Raw genomic sequence first — 23,488 nt, 5'->3', positions numbered from 1 at the left:
GACCTAAAATTTTGAATCCAATTACAGTACATAATACATGGGAAAAATCTGGAATAAAGTCTTGTAATTTAGAAACGGCTTAAGGGAACGCAAAAATACCCTGGATAATGGAACTAGAGGAAGAAACACATCTAACATTGTATAGTATTGTCCCAACGGCCATCTTGAAGTCCGCCATCTTGGATTCAGATCAAAATTTTCAAATAGGAAGAGGGTCATGTGACATATCTTTTTGAGATGGCGTTTAACCAGAAACACAAATCTGGCACTATTTTAAAGATAGCCTTAGTCGTCTAAGAATTATTACCTGTGAAATATTTTATCTTTTTCACAAGTAATAACTCTTACACAACTAAATGAAAAGACATGAGTTTGGCTCGAAAAGAACAAGAGGGATATGCGTGGCTTAATTAGAAAGAGGAACGCAAAAAAATGCACTTCTGAAAATGATTAGTATGAATTTTACACCAAAATACACGGAGGTAAGTATTTCAAGAAATGAAGAGAAAAACCCAATTGAGTATGTAAATATGTGCCTGTGTGCGCCCGGACCCTGCAAGAGATGTAAAAGGGGAAAAACTAATTTTAAAACTCCAAGACAGGTTGCTGCTCTTGATCGATACAAGTCCACTGATAGAACGAGAATACATATTCTGACAGCGACGGCAGAAACATTAGGCCAAACGTAAAGGAACTAGTAATAAATATGCATCGATGCTGAGAGAAAATCCGTAGCGAAGTTGCATAAGACCACAAAAACAATTTCGGAGTGCATCAAGTGCGTTAGTTGTGCAATGAGACGGAAAACTACTGCCGAATTTGACTGGTAGAGAGACTATCGACGGGTTATCAATATTTATTATAGGAGATGCTCATATAGTAAGACTATTCATGGCTTTGGATTAATTGTTTTAACAAAAGAGACACTGACCAAAGCTTAAAACTTTACTTTATTTTAAATTATAATTTGTAACTGTTTCGGATATCTAGCATATCCTTCTTCAGACACGATCGAAGAAGATGATCAGATCTTCAGGAGATGCTCATGAGAGGCTAATTGGTGTTCTCAGTTTGTCATCATGAAGAGGAGAACGAACATATTATTTCTACTACAGTTCATTAGCTTGAAGAATGGAACTTGGTAAAGTTCGTGCAGGCAGTTTGTTGTCACACTATTCCCTGCAATATGTGTCATGTGAACGGTGCTTTCATTCTGCTAGAGCAGATGTTCCAAAATGATTTTCTATACCTTCCTTGTAGACACTACATTTATGAATTGGTTTTAAAATGTGTATTTGACAAGTGTTGTGTTTCGTTTGCATCTGGACCGGACGTTCCCCTATTTAAGCATTTTCAGAACGATTGGTCTAAAATAGATTGTACTAACTTTATTCCAGAATTGATGATGATAATGACGTAAGGAACAACATTTCAGATGTAAGAAATGAAGTATTGAATTTTGCTATCAACTTGTAGAAGCAGGACACCGCAGAGATGATTACAGTAAATTTTTATAACTGACATTCTTGGATGGCATACCTCCTCGAAGAGTTTTCTTTCGTTTGCCTGGAACAATTCACCATGCAAGGTAGATGGGAAAAGCAATATACTGTTTAAAAATATTTCTCTTTCGCCAACATTTTCGTTTAACGAAGCAAATAGAAATGGGTCTTCGGAGAGCATGAATTTTTCTGATACGACTATATGTCCAAGCTTGATTTAAATGTCATCAAGTATCCCATTCATCATTACAAGATCTGCAATTTTTGAAAGCTTTGTACAGTATAGGCAAATAGATAATGAATTATCTGAAGTGGCTCTTTCTAAATTTTCACGGCATCTCTGGTACTTGAAGGAGGAATACGTAGCATTGGAGTTTTTTGATGATGAAGTTAGCATAGTGGAAAAACAAAAATTGGTCGAAAGAATTAAAACTGTAAGGAGAAACCGTGAAGCAGCAAAGAGGCTTGACGCAATGATAATACCATAAAAATTCTTGCAAAAAGAGAAATCAGTGATTTTGATACACCAAACAATTTTTTCTCGTAAGATTTAAAATACCCAAAGGGTTTCTTGAGTATGATCCGATTTCATGGTCAGATAACGATTTCATGGTCAGATAACAATGACTATCTTCAAGGAAAGACAATAGTTAAATTCATCTCCGTAATAAACGATGGAGCAGAAAGGGGAGTGAACCTAACAGAAGATTACAACATCGTTTTTACGAAAAATGAGTATCTTTTGCACATAGTGAATTCTCATAGATAATCTTTTCCTAGATGTGACAAAAGTGAACTGTGTAGTATAAAGATTGAAAACCTATTGAAAACTTACCCCAAAGCTACAGTACTACATAAATACGGGATATTTCAATTTCTTCCATGTTATATTTTTTCTTTTTCCTTATAATGGTCTATGAATCATCTTGATGGAAAAACTTATTGGTAGTTCATGGGGAAACAAAGATTTAACTTTCTCTAGCCGTTTGTTTCCAGTTTATGTAAAATACTTCCAAAATTCTTACAAATCTGTGGTCCACAACTACAATAAAATAACATTACATCGAAGCCTTTCGTTTTGCGCACGTAATAACCCTTACAAGATTATTGGTAGCTTGAAAATAATACGAGATTTGTGCTTCTGGGAAAACGCCACCTCCAAATGATATGTAACATGACCTTCTTCTTATTTGAAAATTTTGACCTGAATTCAAGATGGCGGACTTCAAGATGGCCGCCATAATAATGCTATACAAAATTAGGTTGTTCATTTCCTCTAGTTCCATTATCCAAGATATCTTTCCATTCCCTTAAGCCGTTTGTAAATTACAAGAGTTTATTCCAGCTTTTCCCCGTATACTATGTATTGTAAACGCATTCAAAATTTTAGGTCGTTTGGGGCACCATTTAAAATTATTCAATGGATCTAATTTTTCCCCTGGCTTAATTTTGTCCCATATGGAACCATTTTAGGGGGTGAGTCCAAGGAAATTTCTAAATTTGTTTTCCTCATATAAATAAGGGCCACCCTAATATATATATTACACATAGTGCATTTAATAAATAAGCATAGTATTTTTCTATTTAATGTGTTTTCGTTGCATGTGTGAATGATATTTTTGTGTGTCGTGGTCTGAGTTTTCATCTGGATGTCCGTGAGGATTTCGAGACGAGACATCCGAACCTCTCGGTGCTTGATGCTCGTCTCATTGTTGAGACCTGAGGGCTATCCGGGAAAAGTTCTGTAATCCCTTTTTGGAAATGTTCTTTGATGACTTAACCAGGTACGTTCAGATCTTCTGAAAGTACTCGTTGGTGGGACAGCAGAGGGGCAGATCCGAAAAGCGGTTACATGGATAAATAAAGAAAAATTTAAATATTACAGAAATTGCTCCGTTACCCCTTTTGAACAGGATTTTCGAAAACGCTCATATAAGTGCTCCATTATTTTTAGCTGATAGTTTAAATGCCGAATTTTACAACTCCAGCTTAAGCGAATCCTTACATTTGACATTTTCTCAACAAATAGTGGGAAACTCATTTATTTATTTATTGAACGAATTCTCAGATACAGCACAATTTTGCCGTTTTACACAGGGAAACAAACAGTAAAGAACAAAAAGCGATGAAAAGAAAAACAGAACTAAAGCATCAACAACGACAACAAGAGCAGTATCAACAAAGATGCAAAAGTAATATTATTTGGCCAACACGCGTTTATTACTCTGTCAAAGACTGGGTAACTCGAAAAAGTGTCAACACCAGTTGATAGATGATTATAATAGTTCGGTATTCTGTGAAAAAGAAAAGACCTCTGTGTAATTGCCAACCTAGGGTGGGCAAAAGAATGAAATGTTATCTTTAAGTTTATGCCCCACGGTTATGCCGGCTAGGCTAAAGGAGACGGTAATGGTGGGAAATGAAAGAAATGGTGGAATGAATAAAGTGGGAGGAAACGGGAGAACACCGAGAAAACCCACACACACACAGTGTTTGTCCACCACAAAGTTCACTTGGCGCGGATTGGGATTGAACCATAGACTCCATGCACCAGAGGTGAATGCTCTACCACTGGGGCGGGCAAGATGGAATAAATGAGTATTCCGGGTTTTGCAGGAAGCGGCACGTAAGGATAGTTGTTAAAGTAACGTTTCCGATCTTAAGTTCCCATTAACTATCTTATGAAGAAATTTCAGGTCAGGGTTATTTCTGCGTACTCCCGGGATCTGGATATTTAAATATTACAGAGAGTGCCGCTCCCTTTTCTCGTTTGGGTGCAGATTTTTAAAGAAAGTCTGCAATATACATTAAGTTGATGATAAGTTTGTATGCTGTATTTCATTTTATTAACTTCAATGATTCGTGAGATACCCCACCCTTGGCAAATTTTAATATTAGAAAAATTGCTTCAATAAAAAAAATGAGGATTCCTTTATTCCATTAGGATACACGTTTCAGAACATCCTTCCTTATCTCTTTTTTTGTGTCAAAATGAAGTCTGTCCAAATTACATGTCTCTACCTATAGTAGTGTACCATAGGCAATGATGAGTGGATCAACTGTATTTCATATATTAGTACGTAAATAATCAGGGTTGGCAAAAACCATGGTTTTTATTGAAAAAAAAATCCCGTTTTTTGTTTAAGCCAGTTTTCTTGGGGGAGGGGTTAAATAAGATGCTTTTTGTATTTGTATCACATGTGGACAGAAATAAGTTTGTTTCGTCTTGGTGTTATTATGTAACAACCGGGTTACGCTGGAAGGGGTCACATAAGCTTAAATCGGAATCCAAACCGCTTCTCGGCTTACATCCGAGAGAAATTGTCCTCCATTTGATCTAGAAAACGGGACTAATTGGCCACAAATTCGATACATCTACCGACTCACTCACGAAGAACTCCTGATAAAAATACGTTTTACTGATCTTTACATACTTGTTAATGTAATTGTTAAGAGTCATTTCAGAAGGACAAAATGATAAACAGTTGTACAAGTGCAACCATTATATAGAATTACATATGGACCACTGTATCGATAAAAGAGCATACCGTACAGTATATTTAAGCCTAAATGGCATTTTCTTGATCATTTTCGAAAATTCGAACTATTTGAAAATCCGAACTACCTGTGGCCCCAATTAGTTCGGATTTACGATTTCCTACTGTATGTACTTTGCCACTTCAGCTAATAGCGACATTATTTGTCAATCGTCAACAAGACACTACATAATTATGAAGACCTTTTTCTCATTTTCCAGTTTCCACTGGAATGTATTTCCATGTTTTGTTTTCGAACATCAACTCACTCCTTCTACGGTGCACTTTAAGAAGAGTCGCTACTATATGAAAGGCACGCTGTTCAGAATTTTCTTCTTTTCTAATAAACTATATGTGCAATAAGTCCTCTTCCTATCACGGATCCTACAGCAACAAAGTCCTCATGTTATTTTTGCTCTTGTAAGTTCTCTCGAAAAACAACACCCACTGAGATTTAAGTTTTTCACTGTACAAGTAAACGATTACTCCCGCGTACAGAAAATCTGTTAGAAACAGTTTACAGTTTGAATGTGCTTCTTTCCGATAAAAATCTTTCGTAACGAAAACTACTCAAGAACTAAAACCAATCGACAACACTCTTACCCTCGTGGTATCACAGGTTATGCCAAATTATGTCCCCCTGCCGATATTTGCACGATTCAAAATTTCAGTTTTCTTGTACATTAATTTAAAATTTACAAGAGCAATTTAAAATTTCTATATATACGAGTATATACAATATATATATATACTAGCCTTCGGCTAGCATGGGATTTCGCCCCCAAACCCTTGCATTTGCTCGAACTACGGTCTCGCACCGCATATTTCAGCCTTTGCTTCCGTTCTTCGCACGGCAAGGATACGTTTGTTCCCTTTGTGAAAAATTAAAATCCCTTGGAACATAAATTTCAACGTGAAGTGATAAAAATCCATGTTGGCCCAAAGGTAACTGTGTTCAAAAATTTATTTCAAATTGATCACCCATTTTCTCTTGATAATGAGACTGACAACATTGAAGTCATATCGTATATTGAGAGAAAAAATAGAATTTATCCCCCCTCTCTTACTCAAAATAGGAATTTGCAGAAATGCTGTGGTGGAATTTCGGAAAACGCTGTCGCACATGCCCACTTGTTTTGAATAAAGAGTTTATATACCAAGTTTCATATCCCTAACATGACTTAATCTTAAAGGATTTCGAGATATGGTCATCTTATTAACAACTGCAACCCCAACCCTTTTTTCTTCCCGCCATTTTCTTCATTACCTATATTTTGTAATGTTCCAACACTCGACCAGTGATACCATCCTAAGAGCAAGTAAATCCGAAGAAACTTCGAGCTGCAGCGGTGATCACAATCCTAGTATTTTCCCAATCCTGTGTTTGACTCTCTTCTATGTACAGTAACAAGTATTTTATCCTATTGTATAATCTATATCTGTAAAATTCAGGACATATAATGATGAAATAGCAAAAAAAATATAAAATTTAATTACAAGCACCACTATTTACAAATTTTCATTGGCTGCAGCCATAGTGATACAGTGTTGCCAATTTTTTGACGAGTTGAAAATTCTCTAAAAGAGGTTGATTTTAAAATTCAGTACGTACATATTTATGTATCTTCATTTTCCGTATTTAATAATACGTGTTAGTTGTTCCCCCCAACGACATCTCTTGGCGTCATGTATGAAGCAACATAGCTACCGACAACTATTAGCTTCTCTGTGAACTATTAGAACTTACCGTGACTGACAGAGTAACGCGTCTTGCGTTATCGATAAGAATTAAAAATATCTAAATATTCTCACCTAGGTGTTCATGCAAGCTGTAAATCTTAAATGTTTTGAAGTTTGCATGTTCGCGTTATTCACAGACTGAAATATTTTTGCTTTACAAAGAGGATAACCGGATTGTCTGTGCAATATTCCATTGTGTAACGTATGATGTTTCATCCTTACGTTACTATTCTAACCTAGGCGTAATGCAAATTCAGTTTATTACATTTTGTTTTTTCTTTAATATTTTTCGGTATATATATATATATATATATATATATATATATATATATATATATATATATAGCAATTGATTAATGAACTTTTTCTACTTGCTCTACTTATATGTCTCTATCTATATAATCCAATAAAGTATTGCCCTCTAATGGTCTGGTCCTTGTTATCTATGACGAGGTTAGAAGCCATGTTATCATGTTACCTACTCGCTGTATGGGAGCAATGTTTGCTTGTAAGAGCACTAAGTAAAAATGGGTGATAAATTATTCTTCAAATGAAAATGGTATTAAAACCTCAACTTATTAAATTTCGAATAATAATCAATTAATAGTTACATTTTTTTTTTTTATGAGAAAGACTTGACTCATTCTAATTGATGTGGAGGAAATCCTTATAATAATTAATATTGTCTATTCCTCTGCCGGATGTATCTATGTTGTTAATTTAATAACACACAACACATTATACACTACAATTGTCTTGGTATAATTTTGGCTCCATGGTTCTGATAAAATAAAACTGATACGTATATCTTTCAATTTGAGATGAAGTCTTGAGAAGTATTTTCACTTTGTTTATGGAATATTTGGCTTCCATTAGGTGTTTTGATAAACGCAACACTGCAAAATAATTTTCTTTAGGGTATCTTATGTGTTCTTTAATTCTTGTTTTTACATTCCTTTTTGTCATCCTAATGTGGGTAAGCTGACATTGGGATCTCAATTGGTAAATGCCTGAAAGAATTTGGTTATCGATCGTTAAGTATTTTCTAAATTAGTGGGGGTTTCGTGTACTACTTTGAAACCACACTTTTGCGCTATTTTCTTTATTCTATACGATAATTTTGGCCATCGGTTTTTCGTATAGATTTTAAATGCCTGTGTTGGCCATTTATTTGAAGTTATCTAGAGCTCCCTGGTCGCTGACCGGTTAGTATACGCGCCTTTGGCGTGGGAGATCCAGGTTCGATTCCCGGCGGGAGCTTATCGGTTCGCATCCCATGTTAAGCTGTAGGTCCACGTCTCATATAGCCTCGCTGCTGAAAGAGACGCTAAACTCAAAATCAAATCAAATTTGTAAGATAATCTTGACCCATATAGGATACTAGCTGAAATACCCATTCTTCGCATGGGGGCTGTTTTTGGAAGTCAACGCCTGTGAGAGTATCACCATTGATCTCAGCGATCGCGAAAACTATGGATTTGACACTAATATCGGTCATTTTGGATTATTTTTGCATGTTTCGGAACCTCCCCCAGCCCGCATACAATGGTAGCTGAATTTGAGAGTCATCGTTAATGGAAGTGTCACCATTGATCTCAGGGACTGCGAAAACTATAAATTTGATACTAATATCTGTCATTTTCTACTATTTTTATATGTCCCGGTAAACGCCCTCCCTGAGAACCCCTGGTTCGAATTTTGAAAAAAAAAAAAAAAAACGCTTCGTCGTGGTCTCGGGCCTGGACCAAGGTACCCGTGACCAAAATTTGGTAACTCTCAGTTCACTCGTCTGGTCCCCAGGCCGTACACACAGACAAGAAGGACAGACAAACTCTTTATTTTATTTATATTAGATCTTAATCATATACTATCTTTTTTTCTCACTTTCATCTTCTGAAGACACTAATTTATATACTCTAAGATAAAAGTTTATTCAAACATTAGCCTTAACTCTGAGTGGATGGGCTGATCCTTTAGTAATGTAAAAAAATTTGAAGTATTTTTTTTATTATTATTAATCAAATATTCATGTGAAATTTATTCTCCTCTTCTGTTAGTTGCAATATCTAAGAAGTTAAGAAACAAGACCAGTAGCCTAAATTGATACTCAAGATCAACTTTAAATATATGACACATACATGCATTTAAAACAATCTACAGAAAAAACTGATGGCCAGGATTATCGTACAGATTGCAGATAGCACCACAAACCTATAGTTTTAGAACAACACAAAAATCTCCTATTAATTTGGAAAAGTACTTAATGGAATATAAAAATAATACCACATTGAAAACCAAGCTCTTTCAGTTATACATCAAGTAGCATCCCAATGCCAGCTTAGATCGGCATAACAGAAAGGAATGTAGCGACAAGAGTTAAAGAACACATTAGAGACTTTAAAGGAAATGATTTCGCGGTGTCATGTTTATTAAAACACCTAATGAAAACAAAACATTTCATAAACGTGATGACAATACAAAGTATTCACAGTCTTGCCCCGTGCACTTTAAACTGATATGGCTCGGGAATGAAACGTAGAACATGAATGCGGATTGCACACGAAGAAAGCGTAGATTCTTTGACATATTTTTCTGAGGACGTGAAATACGCCACAAAAGCAAGGACACACGGGAGAAGGATAAGAATGGCGTCAGGGGGGGGGGGAATTAAAAATGATAAAATCTTTCTTTGTCCGAAATCTAATGCCATGAGAACTACTTCTGTAGTTTTAGACATGACACGTACTAAAATATCAAAACAAAGCGAAGTATTGTGTTTACAATGTATGGATTGACAGTTAACGACCATTTATGGCATCAGTTTAAAAATCTAGTTTTCTGAGAATTTCTTGGCTGATAGTGACACTGCGATTACCAAAACTGCACTAGATGATACTTGATGCACATCTGTATATTAGAGGGGCAAAACAGAATGAAAATCCAGCTAATTTAAATTTTAAGTTGAAGCAACGATAGTTCATACAGCTATTTGAATTGTGTTGGTTGGCAACACTATCTCGCCAAGTCAAAGCTAAAATTGAACCAGTTCAAGTCAGAGTAGTACAAATCGGTATTATAGTGGAGTGATACAAGCATGGTTGTAGTCACTGTTTTTACCAGCCATACTATCGGGAGTGTTTTGCCCCTCCCCCTGAGAGTTGAGCATCCCCCCAACAAGCTAAGGTAAATTGTTGTTACTTATCCCTTGTGTGAAAAGATTATAAATACGTCCTTCACCAAATAGTATTACAGTACGTCTCCTCACATTTTGACTTCCCCTCCCACAGTTCGAATAAACCTTTTCTGAAAGGAGGCCTGATTATGGTGCTGTTTTCGTCGTTTACGTGCACTATTCTTATTGTTTATTTTTAAAATGTACTATACATTGCAAGAACGTGTTATCATTAGTGCCATCCTAAGAACGAACAGTTTTGAATAGGTGCGTGAACAATTTGTATTAAGGCTTTCTATCAGGCCTATACAACATAGAAAAGAAATATTGGAACTTTATCAAAAATTTCAGGATATTAAAACTTCGCGTGACACGGCCCAAAGTGAAAGACCAACTGTGGTGAGACCTGACTTTTTGGAAGATCTGTAAAATCCTTACGCACGTTCACCCATTGGCGTAACTAGAAGGGACCAGGAGCAGGAAAAGCCAGGCTTCCTTAGCACACTCTTGAACACAGGCAAGTTTATTTCAATTCTCAGAAGTAAAAAACTATGCATTCTCCTAACAAAATATCCTGGTTACATCAATGAATTCACCTAGGAAATGGTTTTGTCATTCATTGTGAGAACAACGTACACCAAACTTTATATTACATAAAACACTTTATACGTTAAATTTTAGCTTGCTGTGTTCATGTCGTAAAAGAACTGTATATGAAGGAAATAAAGTACGATTTTGCTGGTCGTTTCGTGAGACATTGACAACACAAAACAGATTTAACAAGATATATTTTTCTCCTGAAACATGGTTTGATTTATCTGGTTATGTGAACAACCAAAACTGCGGCACTTCTCATATTTTGCAGAAGTGTCAGTGAAAGCAGGTGTATGTCACGAATATTAAAGTGGACCATTACTGGGTCTTTCATTTCCACGAAACTGCGACTAATGCTGTTTCCATAAACATTGTGCACTCAGACACACAGATGTGCTCAGAAGTTTTTGTTTGGGGAGATGATGTCGAAATATTGCAAGGGATCTGGACCGAGTAGACCCCCTGAGTAAGCCCCTGGTGCAGATAGACACAAGTATATTATTTAAAAAAAAGTAGCAAGAAGTTTTGTGGGGATATGGACGCCATAGATCCCCCACTGTGAGTTTGACCCGAGTTCTGCAGGCCTTCGTGTCCATGTTGGATGATAATGAATGGGACTTATTTGAATTTGGGGAACACCGTAGTGTAGTCGTTAGAGCGTTGGATTCATGCCCGCGTGGCCCCGGGTTCGATTCCCGGCCGGTACTTCTCCAATTTTCGGCATCCACCCAGCGTCGTGCGGCAAAACTGGGAAGTGATGTGAATAAAAGACGTGACGAGCACTACGTCTAAAAATCTCCCGATACGCCGGTTAGTCACAGGGCGACGCGTTCACTGCTAGGCTGGACGTAGTTCCACCAATCGCTAACAGATGGAGTGGAACGGCACAGGTCCACAAATCAAGCCGTTACGCTAAGTGGTTTTGGTTTTTTGTTTGAAGTTAACGCCCCTTTTCAGCACCAAGGCTGTATGAGACGTGGATCGACAGTTTAAAGTAATGCCTTCAATGCTCTCCCACAATAATCGTACACGGGATCCCGCGCATCAAAAGTGGATGAACTAATCACTAAGAAAACGAGGAGGGCAAAAGAGTTATTGTATCAACATGATGTGCCATAAATCATTTATCACATTAATTAATGTGTGCACTGTAGAATGAATTGTAGAGATTTGATCATTAGCCTTTCATCCCTTTCGCCTTTTTCACTCGATTACTTCTTGTAGGCTATTTATAAAATACAAGCTGAACCTACGCTCTCTACATAGCGCAGCATTCACATATGAGCATGAATCTCTCTGTCATTCCTCACAACATCTGTACATGTCCCTTTACAGACACAAATGAAAGATGTCTTGATAAAAATCGGCAAGGGATATCATAAAGTGGGTGGGGTGATTTTTTCGATTATTTTTTCAATATCTCGCACCGTTTGCAAGATTTGAGCGTACTTCTGGTGGAGTTTTAATTCAAGTATAACTAGTGTTTTCTTTCTTCTTGGGTGCAGTATGTAATAAACAAGTACATTACACACACAATTAATTATAATATCACTGATATATGGTATTCATTGTACAAAACACTCCAAACAATAAAGATTCATCTTAAAATGGAGAAATGGTTATCCTTCGTTTTTCATCATCATTTGGCCACGAAACAAATGCCGGAGTGAAAAATACTAACCCCGCATACAAATGTGTGGTGCTGGAATGTATAACTCGTAGGATATGTTTGACTTTTTTTTTAATTTCAATACTTTTAGTGTACACTTACAAAATGTAATAAAGAAATGAAGAGCGTTTTTTTTTTTTTTTTTTTTTAATATTCAATAAGAACTGAATAATCTACATAAAATTTGCAATCGGTCAGTGAAAATGGCATCTCTCTAGAGCCTATGGTTTCCGAGAACTCACTGTCGACACAATTGGTCACAAACATATAAACTTTTCTTGACCACAAACATATAAACCTAGCATTTTAATATATAGGTTGTGTACCATAACGAAAACAAACATTAGAAGTTCTCCACGCAAGCAATATGCATGCCAGAAGCGTACAGAGAAGTCACTAAGGGAAGAATCAAGCAGCCACACACATATTGTTTCAAGACACACGCTATTCTTGTATGCATATTTTAATGCACTAGATGGGTACATTTTCACAACATTTTGTTGAAGGAAAGGGGGAGGTAAAATCTGTAATCATTTCTTTGCGTACGCAACTTTCGCACCTTATTAACAGCATTAGCTTGTTTCTTGAGAACAGTATTTCGTAATTTAGGCGTCGTATGATATGCTGTATGGAAGTGATTGATGTACAATTCCAGCATATACTGAAAACAAGTAAACAAGTGTTGTCACACACACTAATGTGTAACTAGGATTTAGTAATTTTCCGAATAAAGATGCATTTCGCGATTTTGGTTCTGGTTTTTGGTAGAATGTACAGATATCCGCCACGCATCATCTGGTGCAGTTTGATGTTCATAGTGTTGCTAGTATTTTCAGAAATTCAAAGTATTCTCAGAAAATTAGGTTTTTAAGCTGACGTCATAAAATGCTATTTAACTCTCAACCCATGCGCTGTAAACAAAACCATATCAATTTGTTTCGATTTTCTAGCACGGTGATATGTCTAAAACTACTAGTAAGTTTTAATGGCATTGGGTTTTGGAAACAGTTTCAAGTAAAGAAAGAGTTTTTGTCAGTTTGTACATTCTTACCCTTCTCACGTGTATCCTTACTTACTGGATCATTTAATTTCATCAGAAAAATATGTTAAAGTACCACACTTTCTTCCTGTGCAATTCACATTCATGTCACACGTTTCACTCTCGAGTTATAGAAGTTGAAAATTCACGGGACAAAGCTTTGTGAACATTCCGTACTTCACAAGACTTCGTTGCAAATTGAAAGATATACATATGAGTCTTATTTTATCAGAACCATGGAACCGAAATTAAACAAAGACAATGGAATATTGAGCAAACAATGAGATTACATTATTAAGATCGGAAAATGGAAATTCATAAATAACTACGTATTGAATTTTGAAGTCGTTGACAACAAACATCTTTTAGGGACTTTTTCACTTATAAAAAAAAGACAGACTTAGGAATCGGCAACACTGTAATGGTATGGCTGATTTCTAAGTGGTGATTTCTCTGTTACTGCGTTTACCGCTGAAAAACATATAATCAAAGTACAATTTATTACGGAAATTCCTTGAAGGACAACTTAAAATTGCCCTTCTTGCTTTTACGATGTTCTCTGTGCTTCAGTGCAAGACAGACGGTACCAAAACTGTGTAGGAGATTTAAAAAAATCATTCCAAAAAATGAAAATGAAATGAAATCTTTCAGCTTTACGTCCCACGGTTATGCCGGTTAGGCTAAAGGAGACGGTGATGATGAGAAAACTTTGGGAACGGGAGAACTCCGAGAAAACCCACGAGCACGGTGTTTGTGTACCACAAAGTCCACACGGCGCGAGTTAGGATCGAACAAGGGACCCCAAGCACCGGAGGTGAACGCTCTAACACTGAGCTACCGACCCCCCCCCCCTAAAAAAATCATTCCAATATATCGCTACAGCACGGCGAGCAATTATCCTATCCGTATCAACGCACGAGTCGCGGAAGAGTTGAGGAAACGAAACACCTCCCAAATCGCACGTAAGTTCATTGTTAAATGTCTGCAAGAACTTCTACGCTTTCTGCTCAATTGTACAAAGAGGTAAGCTTTCTTTCCTGCGGAGGGAGGAGGGGAGGAAGTGTTTGGGAGTTTCCTGGATAACATTTATGGATCCATTCTGTAAGAGTTTGAGTCAATGGTATGCAAAATCTGAGCTTTGTTTTGCGATAATAGACACAGTCGATTTGTGCACGCTCGGCAATTTTTACGAAGACTGATACGGAATGACGTCCTTGAAACTTTAAGCAGACGACCTAAAATCTATTGCTTCTGTTAAGACAACATTACGTGCATTTAGTATATTTTATCATTTTCAGTAGTTAATTTCTTCAGTACATGTTTTCAAAAATATAAAGGAAAGAGTATAATACTTACTTTTCATATTTTACCTTTCCCATATTCTGTTTTAATATTAGTTTGATTCCTTTTTAAATATTACTCTCCACAATAGAACAGATGAAGTACAGTGGGAAGAATGAAACAAGTGATTGATTGTTTTGTATTTACGTCCTACATCAAAAACGGAGTTATACAAGATGAGGCTTGTCTTTAAAATGAGATGTGACCAGTGTAGTGCGATCAATCCCGCACCTGATGAACCAACAGCACGCACGCACTTTGGCCACTAGAGTAAGAAGAAAACTTAGAAAACAAGAATTTTAGGAATGATCAAAAAAAAAAAAAAAAAAAAAAATTCAAAAGATTGCGATCTTGGCCAATAATTAGTTTTTGGATTAGGGGCCACCAAATTTTTGGACGGCCCCTAAATCAAGTTTTCGTATATTTTACGGAATAAGCATATCATACTGAGTTAAGTGATAATTTGGGTTTGGCTACACTATATGTAGTTCTCCAGATATAAGGCGTACAAGAAAATTTTTGATCAAAATATATTGGATATTTTGATCAAAAAGAAAAAAGTAGAAGTTGTGACTATAAGCTTGTGTTGATTACGCGTTGTGGTAGTAGAGCTCCTTTTTTATTACCTAGTATGTTCAAGTGTCAATGCCGAATTCAACCGTTTCTGCGTCAGCGTCTCTCTTCAAAATGTAACGTTAATAATGAAATGTTATTCTGAAGATGGGAGAAACGATTTAAAGTATCTAAGGTGCATCTAGGAAGAATGTTATGAGAGAAACCCTCGAAAACGTATCTCAAATTTACACTGTATAAAACTACAGTCTAAGTCAATTTTTTTTATTTATTTATTTAATAAGATACATCCCTTCAGAATTTATTTTTAGGGTTCGGCCTTGATAGCTTCACGTAAAATGATTATAATTTACAACTTACAGTAATACATGATTACTGAAGAGTTCCTTCGTGGCTAAGCGGTTTGCGTGCGTGCCTTTGGACTGGGAGATTCGAGTTAAATTCCCGGTGGGAATTCATGTGGTTCACATTCCACGTCAATCAGTAGGTCCACGTCTCATATAGCCTCGCTGCTGAAACGGACGCTAAGCTGAAAATTAAAAATCATTATTACTGCGAAGACAGTACTTATGCACGCGTTATAAAATACCAAAATATAATATGTAGGCTATCGAGAAATGCTATTCCACTGTAAACATTTTGCCCTGTATAAGCTGTGGTAAACATGTTCAGATTTTCAGGATATGCCACTGATGGCTGCAATGGAAGTTTTGGTGCTTCAATCAAATTTTATAATTTTTGCTTTTTCATCCATCATATAAGCTGAATTGTACAGATGTGTAGATTATAACATAGGATAAAGGACTTGTTATGGTACATAAAGAAGACTCGTAAGATACGTAGGTTTGGGAAAATAGGATTTAGAATTTAGATTTCTGGGCTTTCGGCGTCTATGGCCATTTAGCCCGTCACATATGAGGGATGAAGTCCCTCGGCGAGCACACTATCCGAGGAAAGGGAAGGAAGGAAGCACCCTGAGACCATTATGTAAGGTACCACTCCGGCATTTGCCTGGTGTGAATGAAGAAAAACCCAAGAAAACCTCACTCGGCCTGAAAAAGCTTTTTACACTTTTTCGACCGTGTGCCCCCACCGGGAATCGAACCTGGGACCGCGCGCTACGCAGGACCACGTTTGGAAACTACTACAAATATGATTGCTAAAGACCGACAGCTCTGGCAAAATACCATATTTTGCCATTTTTACAAGAAATCGTGAATAAATGCCATTTATTGTGATCACTGACCATATTTGCCATTTTACGGTTAACTTTAGTTTTAGTAACGTGAAAATTTGTTCACCTTTCTATCGGAAATACAAACGTCATTGCTTGCAGTTATCGTGGAATGCAGATTATCTATGAGATACGGAATTTAGTGCTCCTCACTAGAGAGGATACATCACTGTTCCCAACAAAACACATGGAAGCCATATTCATGTTGCTATGAATTCCAAGGTTGTGACGCGCTTCAAATATGATCTTGTCACATCAGCAGATATCGAACCAAACCTGCAATTATTTTCAGACCTCAAACGCATCTTAACGGACAAACGACATAATTTGTGTGTGGACAACCTAAGAAAATGTTCACGCTATCGTGCAATCAGAAGTAAACTACATGTTGTATGGGATGACTGCTCTACCAAGTGTCAAAATAGGGTTTATCTAATATTCATTGAGTTGTTTAAGGTAGGTTCTGGTCACAGTATCCATTAGTGTATTTTCTCTGCTGTTCTATGTTTATGATTGTTTCGACGTGTTCTGGTTATTGATATTTTCTAAATCATATTTATTAATTAGTGCTATTTACAATCCTTAATGTAGATTAACGCGCATTTAATTTGAGTTCTTGGTAAATTATTAACATAAAAATACAATAAACAGCCATTTTGGCAATATAAACTGCCATTTTTTAATGCTTCGAGAAGAAGTCAAGAAGTAAAGAGACTTTTCAGAAAATTCTATTTATTCTAATGATAGAAAACTGAAACATACATTATTTTTCTACATAATTTCCCTGCACTTCCAACACACTTTTCCCAACGTTTCACAAGTTTTTTTGATTCCGTTGGAAAACGTTATTCGGTTGCACCTGTAGCCAATTTTGCACTGCATCAATGACTTCTGCATCGGTTGCAAATCTTCTTCCCCTGAGTGCTTCCTTCAATGGCCCAAACATATGCAAATCGCGATTTCGTCCACTGTAATTCGTCTGTTTTCCATCACCATACCCTCAACGACTTTCAAATTGTCCTCAGTTGTTGACATCGATGGCCTGCCCGGTCTTTGTTTGTCACATATAGAAGTTCTTCCCTGTTTGAAACACTCTATCCATTCGTAGATCTTGCTTCGCGATAAACAGCTGTCACCATACTGCGCTTGCATTTGACGAATAATTACCGCAGGTTTAACACCTTCCGCAAACAAAAAGCTATTCACTGTCCTTATTTCCTCCTTGGTGCTGATCGACAATGGAGCTGCCATGTTTAACGGTCTACTACACTCCAACGACTAACGCGGGAATAAGAATGACACGGTGCATAGGAGTGTTGCAGACGACACTAATTCAGCACTGGAAACTAGCAATGTTACCAAACCCTAGTGCGTCTTTAGTACTCACCGATCTAGCTCGAAGTTTCTTCGGATTTACTTGCTCTCAGGATATCAGCGTAATAGGATATCGAAATGTATAAGAGGAGTAATTACTACATATTTATAGGTAAACATTATCTTTCACTTTATTATACCTTAATTAGAAATATATGTAGTATATGAAGATGGTTGAGTTGCGCCAACTACTATCGCCGGTTACCACTTCATCTTATATCATTACAACTCGCCATCGACAGAGTTGCAAAACATACACTAAAGGTCTCCAAAATCAACAATGTTAACAGTTTCCTGTTACACAAACATAACTGAAATACAACACACAAGGTAATATAAAACTCTTCTACTCTATCAGTGTCCTCATCAGACTCACAGAGGATTCAACTGAAGGAGACATGAACCTACTCTGAGTTCGTCAGAAAACTTCCACCTTTCATAGGCAACAGCAATTTATAAAATTTATAAATGGAAGGTAATTTACACGGAATGTCTATGAAAATTAATTGTGTGATGAAATCGTAACTGTCTCCTACTGATTCTCTTGCTCCTGTTTTGTTTACACATGGAACGCAAGAACATAGATGTTAAAATGTTAATTAAATACATTTGTTCTCCAAAATATCTCTATTCTGTATGCATTTGCTTTTAGTTGTGTGATATATAGGCAGTTCTCTGGCTAATTACTATATTAGTAGAAATTTGTTGAGTTGATTTTGAGTTTAACGTCTTTTCAGCAGCGAGGCTACATGAAACGGTACCTACTGATTAACGTGGAATCCAAACCACATGATCTCCCGCCGGGAATCGAATCCCGGTCTTCCACGCCAAAGGCGCGTAAGCTAACCGCTCAGCCACGAAGGAGCTCTAGTAGAAATTTGTACATAATACTGTAAATATGTGTGTACTGTATCCAAAACTTTTTGAAACTCAAACTATTTTGAATATTAAATACGTTCATATAGAGAGTTTGGCGAACAAAGCATATTATGAAGCTACGTAGCCTACAATTCTCTGTCCGTTACAAAATAAAGTTCTATTTCTGATCATACTTGGCACCCCTCTTTCACCCTTGCAGTTGAATCTTAGCAAATGACAACTGCTACTTCTTATTGGTGGAGGAACCTCTTTCTGCTAACTATTGATAAGTTAATTGTTTGGGAGGAGTTTAGCGATCTCTTTCAGCACCGAAAACCTAGACGAGGACCTATAATTTAAATTGGCTCCAAACCACCAAAAGTTTTCCTAAAATGAACTGGACCCGGTATCCTTTGCAAAAAAGATGCGCGCGCTAGCCACTATAGTCCGCGTCACCCAAATTGGCGTGTGGCATCAGCCAATAAGCACGTAGTGCGCTGTTACTAAACCTTCAGGGAAAAATCTATCATTCATAATTGTCTACAAATACGAACAAAATCAATTAGAAATGATTAGATTCCTCCCTGAAGGTTTACTAACACGCACTGCGTGCTTATTAACTGATTCCACACGCCAATTTGGGTGAAGCGGACTATGGATCAGTATGGATGGTTAATCATTTTAAAGTTTTATTCTTCATCCCGCTAAGAGAACGAATAATGTCAACAACTGTTTCTTTTAGTAAATGTAATGGTACTAAGCAGCTGTGATGTTGAAAACTGTTCTGACATGACGATAGAACGCGTGGTTGCTGATTATAAACTACTAGCGTTGATTATCCTCTTCGCTAGGTTGAAATAAAAACTTCAAATGCACAACTCCTTTATATATATGTATATATCCCTCCTCCCCCTCTCCAAGTTGGGGGGGCTGAATTTGAATTTAAATTGCATCGGAAGTGTCACTCTTCATCTCAGTGACCCCGAAAACTATAGTGTTACAAGCCAATATCTCGTGAACTATACATCATTAAGAGTACAATACAGAGGGCCCTAAAACATGAGTCAAACACGAGGTTCCCCCGCCCACCATTTTGGGAGAGGGGATGTACGTGAAATTTTTAAATGGGAACATAGCTCGAGTGATACCTCGTTCCAAAGAGCTTGGAAAATTGAAAAAAAAAATTTATATGGGGCACCGTTTTCAAGATGGCCACCAAAAATGGTCCTGTATCAGATAAAATTTCCAGTACTTATAAATCAGAAACGGCTGAGTAGAAAACGGTGAAACAAAAAGTGAAAAAGGAAAAAGCCATAGGCAATGTGGAATGGTATTGTTGCGGTGTCCCCAGAGCCCCCATAATGGGGCCCCGGGATCAACTTGAAAATTTCAAATGCTAATTATAGGTTGAGTTATTCCTTGTTTGATAGATCGTAGAAAGCCAAACAGCTTAGTACAAAATTTGTTTTGATTTCGGGCAAGCCTGTTTCAAAATGGCCGCCGAAAATGGTTCCACATTTAAATACAAAGCGCAGTGTTCAAATTAAGTGTTACACGCTAATATCCCGCGAACTATGCATCAAATAAGAAATATCTTAAGAGTCGATGTACAATACAGACGGCCTAAAATATGGGTTAAACACGAGGTTCCCCGCCCCCATTTTGGAGGAAGGGGTGTACGTGGAATTTTCAAATGGCAACTAAATGGCAACATACGGCGAATGATACCTTCTTTGATAGATCGTGAAATACCAAACAGCTTAGTACAAAATTAGGACCTCGTGTTTGACCCATTTTTTAGGCCTGTCTGTATTGTATATTGACTCTTGAACATTTCTTATTTGATGCATAGTTCGCTGGATATTGGCTTGTAACACACAGTTTGAACCCACTTTCAGCGGCCATTTTGAAACAGACTTGCCCGAAATCAATACAAATTTGTACTAGGCTGTTTGGTTTTCCACGATCTATCAAACAAGGTATCACTCGACCTATATTCCCATTTGAAATTTTCAAGTTGGTCCCGGGGCCCCATGATGGGGGACCTGGGGACACCGTGACAACATTATTCTACGTAGCCTGTGGCTTTTTCCTTTCTCATTTTTTGTTTCATCGTTTTCTACTCAGCTGTTTCTGACTTATAAGTATGGGAATTTTATCTGATACAGAACCATTTTTAGGGGCCATCTTGAAAACGGTGACCCATATCAAAAATTGTTTCTCACAAAAATTGTTCAATTTTCCAAGCTCTTTGGAAGGAGGTATCACTCGACCTATGTTCCTATTTAAAAATTCCACGTACACCCCCTCCCTCCAAAATGGGAGAACCTCGTGTTTGACCCATCTTTTAGCCCCCCTCTGTATTGTACATTGACTTTTTAACAGTTTTCTTATTTGATGTATATTTCGCGAAATATTGGCTTGTAACACTTATTTTGACCTACCCTATATATAGGGTTTAAAACTTCAATCAGTTATAATTCTTTATTGGAACCACATACAGACTTGGTTTATGTGTCATTATAATGCAAAACACTTCGAGTTTCACTCACGTAGTGAGTAGTTGCGGAGTTAACCACACGCAGCGCCACCGGTCAGTCGTTGAAAATGGAGACTTTCACTGGTGCGGAAAGAGCTAAGTGCGTGTTTGGTTTGAAGAAACGAAGTCAGCAACGAGTACACAGCGTAAATTTCACACACAATACGGTAACGAACCACCCAGCAGATCGACAGTGTACAAATGGTACCAAACATTTGTTGAATCAGGTTGTTCTTTGCCACACACAAAGGCTCCACGGCTCTCATTCGTGACTGACGATGTGGTGGAAGCAGTTAGGGAGAGTTTTGTTCACAGTCCTCGAAAATCTACACGACGTGCATCACAAGAAACTGGTATCCCTCAGACTGTTTCGTGTGTATTGAGCAGACGTTTGTCCATGAAGCCATAGAGACTGTCCCTGGTTCAAGCACTGAGTAAAGAGGATAAACATACCCCATGAATTCTGTGTTACCATGTTGGATCGCATTAGTGGTGATGAGTCATTCTTGAACAATGTGGTATTCAGTGATGAATCAAATTTTCACCTTTTCGGCCGACTCAACACACACAATTGTCGTGTTTGAGGTACTAAAAATCCACATGCGCATGTGGAGCTGGTTCGTGACAGCTCCAAAGTGAACATGTTTTGCGCTGTTTCCAAAGCAAATGTGTATGGACCATTTTCCTTTGCTGAGAGCACCATCACCGGCATCGCCCATCTGGATATGCTCCAGAACTTCCTTGTTTCACGGTTAGATGAAGATGACCACGATGGCCGCTTATGGCGGCAACAAGTTGGCGCCCCACCGCACTACCTGATAGACGTAAGGGAATCAGCGTTTCCCAGATAAGTGTATAGGTCGTGATGGACCAATTGCCTGGCTAATATGATCTTCAGATTACACCACTTGACTTCTTTCTGTGGAGGTTCGTGAAAGATAAGGTGTACACCCCTCTCCTACCTGATAAAGTTAATAAACTGAAACCGCATCACAACAGCCATCGGGAACGTTACATCCGAAATGCTGGCTACTGTTTGGCAGGAAATCGACTTTTTCGTTGGATGTGTCCAGGATGACCCTTGGTGCACACATCAAACCATAATGGATTTGTCACAAAAAACTTAGTGTTTTGTAGTATAATGACATATAAAACAAGTCTGTATGTGGTTCCAATAAAGAATTGTTACTGATTGAAGTTGTAAACCCTATAAAGAATCACACGCGAAGACGAAAAGGTTAGCGGAGGACCGTGGAGCATGGAAGCTTCTCAGCTGCGGCAAGTGACCTGCCAATAAAGGCAGAATACCTATGATGATGATTATCGTAATCGCTGTTTCCGCTGTAACATCATATTGTACTAATTCTTATTCAGGTTTTCTTGATCTAAATTTAACTTTTGAATCTTTCATGAAAATAAGGAAAGACTCAAAAACAAGCAAGACATACAATAGACAAAATACAGCTATTGCGCGATCCACAATCTCAAACAAAATGGATTATGTTGTAAACAATAAAATTAGTAACACTTAACAATTTCTATAATATTATTTTAAGAAGTTAAATACTAAGCTTTGTACATAAAAAATAAATCTTATGAAACTACTTTCATTAAAAAATCATACCTCAAACACTCTCCGAAGTCCACAGTTTTCTAAGCGCCAATACATCGCAAAATTCCGTCCTCTATTCTGTAAGAGAAGGATTGATGATCCTGTACAAGACTTACCATTATTCCGTCACTGTCAAACTTCACTGCAATATACACAGCATATAGCAGTGCTACTTTTTTTCTTCAAATACAATAATAAGCAATGGAAATTACTTTTAAAAACTTCAAAATATTCTCTATAATACAATACTCTAATAAATACAATATAATCAACAATAATGCTAATAAAATATGGATGACAATTTCCATCAAATGAATGATCAGTTCGAGACTACATCAGGAAGGTGTCTTTTTTTTTTTTTTTCTTTCTTTCTTTCTTTCTTTTTCGATGGAAATTATGATCCTATAATTCCAAAAATCTTCTAACTAAATAAATAAGTAACCATAGCGGTATCGGTATCTGCAAACTGGGTTTGTGATTTGAATTCAAGAATCAACTAATACTTCAACGTAAGATAATTTACACTTGCCTGGAAAAATCTAATAAGTCCTGCGTCTCCTCTTTGCCAGAAGTAATAAAAATGTCCGTATCCAGTTAAGAAGAGATACGCAGAAACAAGAACGCGGATATGCATATATATAGGTAGTATTCCACTTGCTCCTGTCATATGGTATATTAGTATCACTAGCTGCATCCAACCTAAAT

At 37.2% G+C, this 23,488-nt stretch overlaps 1 protein-coding gene across 2 annotated transcripts in view; it reads right to left on the bottom strand.

The window, feature by feature from the left end:
* The window catches only part of LOC145674938 (N-acetylneuraminate (7)9-O-acetyltransferase), a 146,736-nt gene that overhangs the window by 29,231 nt on the left and 94,017 nt on the right, over nucleotides 1-23,488 (bottom strand). Inside the window, exons 10-11 of one of the 2 annotated variants that reach the window (XM_081745196.1) lie at nucleotides 23,313-23,482; nucleotides 22,796-22,861 (exon numbers count right to left, since the gene is read on the bottom strand). In XM_081745196.1, the coding sequence (XP_081601322.1) occupies nucleotides 22,796-22,861; nucleotides 23,313-23,482 (236 nt within the window). The remainder of the gene's footprint in view (nucleotides 1-22,795; nucleotides 22,862-23,312; nucleotides 23,483-23,488) is intronic. The other variant, XM_081745197.1, reaches the window with a different exon arrangement.

The sequence above is a fragment of the Thermobia domestica genome, chromosome 18 (assembly GCF_964235325.1).
Source record: "Thermobia domestica chromosome 18, izTheDome1.hap1.1, whole genome shotgun sequence".
NCBI lineage: Eukaryota > Metazoa > Arthropoda > Insecta > Zygentoma > Lepismatidae > Thermobia > Thermobia domestica.
Note: the sequence above shows the minus strand (reverse complement) of the source record. Positions and strands in the feature narration are given on the sequence as shown.